This window comes from Protomyctophum parallelum, assembly GCF_964188405.1.
Source record: "Protomyctophum parallelum genome assembly, chromosome: 5".
Taxonomy (NCBI): domain Eukaryota; kingdom Metazoa; phylum Chordata; class Actinopteri; order Myctophiformes; family Myctophidae; genus Protomyctophum; species Protomyctophum parallelum.
Window position 1 is genome coordinate 13,339,070 of NC_139702.1, and position 6,812 is coordinate 13,345,881.

At 45.0% G+C, this 6,812-nt stretch overlaps 1 protein-coding gene across 1 annotated transcript; it reads left to right on the top strand.

Annotated features, from left to right (window-relative positions):
• LOC310858198 (kelch domain-containing protein 3-like) lies at positions 1–5,527 on the top strand (the record flags this gene model as incomplete). Its single annotated transcript, XM_083764303.1, has 5 exons — positions 1–234; positions 323–426; positions 499–631; positions 742–1,063; positions 5,496–5,527. 5 exons carry the CDS (start codon positions 1–3, stop codon positions 5,525–5,527), a joined length of 825 nt encoding a protein of 274 aa, XP_083620429.1.
• Positions 5,528–6,812: the final 1,285 nt, after the last annotated feature.

Below are 6,812 nucleotides of genomic sequence, written 5' to 3' on the forward strand. Positions count from 1 at the left end.
ATGGTACGATGGACGTTACACCTGAAAGGCGCGCCGTCTGCCCGTGCTGCTGTAGCGGTCGGACACGAGGTGCACTGCTTCGGATGGGTAACGGACAATGATCAGAAGTGCATTGAAGTGCTCGTCTTCAACACAGTGACTTTACGCTGGGTGAAGTTGCTCCCGGCGGCCACCGGGTGGTGTTCAACTGGATGGCCCCTGGAGGACTACACAGCTGTGCTGATTGACACTATTGTATATATCTGGGGGGGGGACTGACGTAAAGGATGTGGTCATTTTCAATGATGTCGACATTTTCAATCGACATTCGTTTAAAAATCAGCTGTATGCATTTGACGTCGACACCCACAGGTGGCTCAAGACAGCGGTTTCTGGGGACGTTCCAGAAGGCAGAGCCGGCTCTGCCTGTGCCTTGGGGAAGCTCATGTATGTCTACGGCGGATACCACTATGTATATTATAATAATAATAATGATAATAATAATAATGTTGTCTATAGGTACGGCAAGTCCACCACTGATGACGTCTACGAGCTGGACACCGCCACAATGGTCTGGACATTAATCAACACCCACGGCACGCCACCTGCTTCAATCCATCACACCGCCACCATCATCGGGACAAAGATGTTTGTATGTGGCGAAGCGGGGAGAAAAAATGCAGTATTTGACGCAGAGACCAACGGCTGGCTGAATATTCGTGCTACAATGCGTCCAAATAAATGGCGGGCTGGTGCGCTCAGTCAGCGTTTGCCTACAATGGAGAGCTGTATGTATTATGTGGTAATCGCCGCAGAAGGACCCAGGACTCCAGTGCTCTGTGGAAAGTCAATACAAAGACCTTCTCCGGGAAGACGGTTGTGCCCAAGGGAGAAGGACCACCGTGCACAACGGACGGGTCTCACTGTTGCGTGGCGGGAGACCAGATTGTCTTCTTTCGTGGACGTGACCTGCACATCCTCGACCTCAGTCCAGTCAGTCTGAAGACGCTATGCAAGCTGGCGGTTACACGATACGGTCTGGAGCAGTCTGGACTACCACACAACATCAAGTGGGAACTGGCAGGTTCTTCCAGTTGTTGCTGGCTGCCAATAACCAATTACGCTGCACATAAGCGGTGCGCCAGTGCGCATGCGTCGTCAATATAAAAAAATGCGCTGTCAATCAAGCGCCGGGAAACGCTTCTGCGTACCAACAGCTGGGGCCGCCCAGAATGATAATTATGGCCAGAATACCCACTAGTAAATTATGCGGCGAGAGCATTTCCCACTCAAAGTGGCTACTGGCCAATCACAGCACGTCTTGCGAGAGTGCACTGGCCATTGTGGTCAATCACAGTGCGTCATTACTCAATGAGGGAGGATTCCAAATCCATGCATGTTGCTTGCTACTGGGAGGAGGAGGACAGGAGTTTACCATGGAGAAAAAGTTACCTGACACATTATTCTTACAGTATTACAGCCAAACTCTCGTCAAAATGTCCAAGAAGCAAGCACCATTAAGTAACTATTTACGACGCCAAACGGAACCACCACCTGAACCGCACAGAAAACGTGTGTTTGCGGAAAAGTGGTTGGATGATGTCGGCTGGCTCCAAACTAATGCTGAGCGCAGCGAGATGTGGTGCACAATATGTCGTGAGCATCCCAATCTGGCCGATAGAAACTGCACCTTTTATACAGGGACAAATCATTTCAGTCATCCAGCTTTTATCGTAAAGTCGGGTGGTGTACATTATTTATTTTGCACCGAGGAGCCATGTGTGTCTGACTGTCTGACTCTGTGTTGACTGTGTACATCGCCTCGGCTAAGAACAAAAGGGAAGCCTGACGTATGTTTCGCCGTACGACGTGTCGTATGTTAAACAATTCTGCGAGCTCACAACGTGTCGCCTCCGCAAAACGTTGTGAGCTAGTAATCTAGATCACAATCTGATTGGTTGAAACTGCCTTCTAGCCGTGGTTCAAACGAGCACCACTCCACACCTAATCAAAACAAATAATTCAGCTGCTCTGTTTTCCCAGAGCGCAGCAAACTCGGTGGCTAGGTTAGCTAGTTTCTTGGGACTTAATTGATGCTTGGGGAACTCGACTATACGTCTCGTTCCTGACCGCATCACTGTCGTGGCAATAATCACGTTAAACCACACCGTCTCGTGTAATATTGCTTAAATCCACTCTATACCAGTACCAGCAGTACACCTTACATTGAGGACTATTTGAGGATAACCTTTAGACGGTTTTGGTTGTCCGCTCATAGACTGCGTGTGGAAATGGGAAGATGGAGCTGCATACCACCTGGACAGCGGTTTTGTCAACGTGAGACTGGTATACAAAACGAACAGCACATACTGGTGTGTCCTCCAACCTCACACAAGATATCAGAGTGAACTAGAAAAAGTGCCCTTCTGGGCACAGGTCTCCACCAGGATAGGAATGTAGGACATGGCATGACTATGGAGATCATGTGTACCGATTTGCGTGAAATTTGGATAAAATCTGAAGGAGTAATAATAGAAAATGTGTTTTACATATGTCGGCCTCCTGGTGGCGCTATAAAGAGCAGATGTGAAAAATTCCAGGCAAAGGTTTTTCCTTGGCCTCTAGGGAGTTGGCATACAAAGTTATCCACAGATCCGTGCAGATAGAGGTAAAAACACTTTTCGGCCAGTTATAGCGCCACCTTGAGGCTGAGTTGAAATTGTTCATGTGGCATTTCGTCCTCGGCCTAGTGGGAATGTGGGTGCACAATTTCACGGAAATCACGCGATGTGTTCATGATTTGCAGCATTTTGTTTGAAAGTGAGCATTCCTGTGAACTTTGGAAGCCAATCTTAACCAATCAGGATGGAGTCTGAGAAATGTGAAAGACCGGTTTCGTTGAATGGCTCTAGAGAGACTGTGTACCAATTTGCGTGATGTTTGGACAAAATCTGTAGGTGTACTGTGCAAAAACTTGTTTTGCACAAAGCGGCCTCCTGGTGGCGCTATAACAGGCCGTTCTGGAAAGTTTGGGGCAGAGGTTCATCGTTGGCATCCAGGGAGTGTGTGTGCAAAATTTGGCATCGACCGGGTTAACGGTGGCCGAGATTAGCTGTTCACGGACGGACACACGGACACACGGACACACGGACGGACGGACGGACGGAGTGCAAAACATACTCTCTCCCCATGCCTTCGGCCTGGTGGAGACAAATATGGATATATTGATTTGAGCTCACTCTTTGTGGGCACTAACAGAGAGACTTTGCGTATGCTACATGCCTGCCTGTCTCTTGTGGAGCAATAGAAAAAGAAAAAGAAAGAAAGAAATAAATAAATTGATTTTGTGTTGTGTATTGTATTTGAATGTATCATACCTTTTAACGTTTTTGATTCATGAGTTTTTTAATATTGTTTGGACCCAATGTTTTATACATGTACAGTATGTCAGAATTAACTGCTGCCATCACCTTTATTCATACAGTACTTACTCGGAAGTACAATTGAGGGCAAGCCTTTATTTTCAATGTAGCCGAGGTTACAATACACATACAGTAGTACAATCAATGCATCCAAAACACAATACAATAGTAGGCCAATGTGACAATGGTTCCATTTGTTCTTACACCATTGATGGAAGTTGGATGATTTGAGGCATTTTGTTCCAAAAATGTGTTTTGCAAAAATACACCTGTTGGTGGTGCTATAACAGACCAATGTGAAAAGGGTGGGATATATTCCTCAGCCTAGTAGGAAAAATAATTGCACGCTGCGTTCATGATTTGAGGCTTTTTGTTTCAAATGGGCCAATCCTGCAAACTTTGACAGCCAATGTTGGCCAATTAAGAAGGAATATGAAATATCGGACAGATCCATCTTGAACACATGACTATAGAGATAGTGTGTAACGATTTGCGGGATTTTTGGGCAGAATCTGAAGGAGTAATATCAAAAACGGTGTTTTTCAAAAGCCGGCCTCCTGGTGGCTCTATAACAGAGCGTTCTGGAAATTTTGGGGCAGAGGTTCATTGTTGGCATCCAGGGAGTGTGTGCGCAAAATATAGCATCGACTGGGTTAACGGTGCCGGAGATTACCTGTTCACAGACTGACGGACGGACAGAGTGCAAAACAGACTCTCCCCATGCCTTCCCAGGCCTGGTGGAGACAATAAGGGTAAATTACAAAGGAACTTCATGCAGGTCAACCAGTCCATCAAACAAACACAAGTAACTCAATTAAAACAGTTGCAATCACGGTTAAAAAATATATTTTGAAGCATTCCTTTTGGAACTGACCGAATGATGGCAGGGAGCTTTATAGTTTTTTAAGCATTTTGGAGTTCATTCCAGGATGTTGGGCCGCTGACAGAGAGGGCTGTCTTTCCTATATGCTCTGTCTGAGCATTAGGAACCTAGAATTAAGAAGTCACTAGAGCGGTTCTGATAGGTGCTATCGTTCACTTCCAAACATGGAGCAAATATTATAGGCATCCCAGCAACTGCTTTATATTAAAGAAAATAGGTACCAGTGTTTATCTCTCAGTCAGTTATAAACCATACCATCGTAGCTGTTTAAAGTGCAGCTCTGTGCCAATGAATGTAACACTTATAAGGCTCCATTTTTGCCCATGCTAAACTAAAGTACTTTGAAAAACATTTTCGCATAGTTCAAATCGCTCACAACGTCGTGTTGATGTAGATGGGCTATAGAACTGTTTCAAAAATGTTTTTTTTTTCCTTTTTTCAAAATGGTAAATAGCAAAGTGTACGCTTCTGTTTATAAACATCAGGAACATGATACAGTTCACCCATAACATAGCGATGTTTGTGACAGAATCCGGCATATGTTTGGAGAGAAGCTCTCCCCCCCCCCCCCCCCCCCGTGTGTGTGACTGTATATTTGAGTGACATCGGGGTGCCACCTGTTTAATTCATTCTGGGCGGGAACCCCTTTTGGTGATTTAAGCAATAGATTATGCTTTTAGCTATTGAAAAATAGCAGATCTACAAGCTCATAGCGCGGCACCGACTGCTGCGCTATGAGCTTGTAGGTCTGCTATTTTTTCATCGTGAAAATGTGGCGCAAATCTTTGAATATATATTCTTTCAGAGCGAACGTTGGGGTCAGATTGGGGTCCTATCCGTGGCCAAATACAGATATTTCTGGGGGTCCTTGACATGAAATATTGAGCACCACTGACACAGAAACATGTTTTTTTCAGAAAACTGTCAGTAGTATTTAGAAGGCATGTGTAGAATCGTTCCCAGGTCAAAATGTGTTAATCTAAACATCTCAGGGCGCCCTTGACATCTGAATTTCTCTGAAGTCTTGCAAGTTTTAATGCGTTCTTCACAGGAGAAATCTGTTTACGGAGGAGGATTGTGTGTGTGTGTGTGTGTGTGTGTGTGTGTGTGTGTGTGTGTGTGTGTGTGTGTGTGTGTGTGTGTGTGTGTGTGTGTGTGTGTGTGCGCGTACACGTGGTTGTGCCTCTACTCTGAAGCCTGTGCACTCAAAGTTCACCCCATAGATGTTGATGGTTCCTCTTGATCTCCCCAGTGGTACTGATTGGGAAACAGCTCCAGGCAACGCCTGGGTGTGCACGCATGCACGTGTGTGTGTGTGTGTGTGTGTGTACACCCTGGCCTCTCAGTCAAAGCGCTTCATCTTGATTACCAGCTGCTGCGTCTGGAAGAACTAAAACAAAGACAAAAAGGAGCAAATAAAAGGAGAGGGATGAAGGGTCGGGGCTTCTGGGAATATCTTTAGGCGTCGGGAGGCACCGATGGAGCATGATATATAAACAGGAAGGAAGCATTGTTCGACACTGTAAATCATTCAATTCTACTGGACAAACTGAAGGCGATCGGTTTTGATAACGCATTAATAAACTGGATGAAATCCTTCAAGTGGTTGACACCAATGGAACCGCAGGTCCTCGTCCCTCCCAGTGAACTGCGGGGTTCCCCAAGGAAGCGTACTTGGGCCTTTTTTTCTTTACATTAACAACATGAATGCTGCCTGTAACTGCAAATTGTCCACTATTCAATCAATCAATCAATAGCCGATCTGCAAGCTCGTAGACCCGTAATGCCAAATGTTGTGATATTGATGCAATATGTGTGATTTGTGTGATCTAATTTCATAATCTGTATTTTAACTCGAAAGCTAAACATTGATAGAAAAACAGTTTGACTGCGGAACACGCTATTCAAACCCGTCTTTTTCCCCATTGTCTTTCCCCGCTGAACACGCTAAAGCCACCTTTTGTTTTATATGTTTACTTCGCCGTTTTTTGGATCACTTTTAAGACACAACAGGTTTCCCTCTGACATAGTATCACTGGCTTGCAAGGGCTTCTGGGAAACCGAGGCTCAATGCATTGCCTACGGTGTGTGTCAGTGTTATGTTTGTGCCGTGGTGGTGGAATCCCAATTCAAAAACAAAACGATTGGACTATTTTTTTTTTTTTTCAGGTGGATTTTCATGAATTGGAGTTACAATTATGATGCTGTGATGTGATTCTTCAAAGGTTTCGTGTAAACACCTGCTTGCTTTCATCTTTTTTGTACTGTACCAAATATGTTTACACAGTCTGTTATGTTCAAAGAGTGTGTGGAATCTCAGCGAGATGTTGGTATCGGACAAACCTGAGCGTCTCTCTCAGACAACGACGCTCTTCACCCCTCAGTGGGCTTTCAACAAAACGCAACATGTTCAAATCTCACAAAAGATAATTATGTAGATATGTACGGAATTGCAATTCCCTGTACACACACACGACTAGAAAACCCCAAAACCTCGGAGAACTGTTTCAAAAATGTTTTTTTTTTCC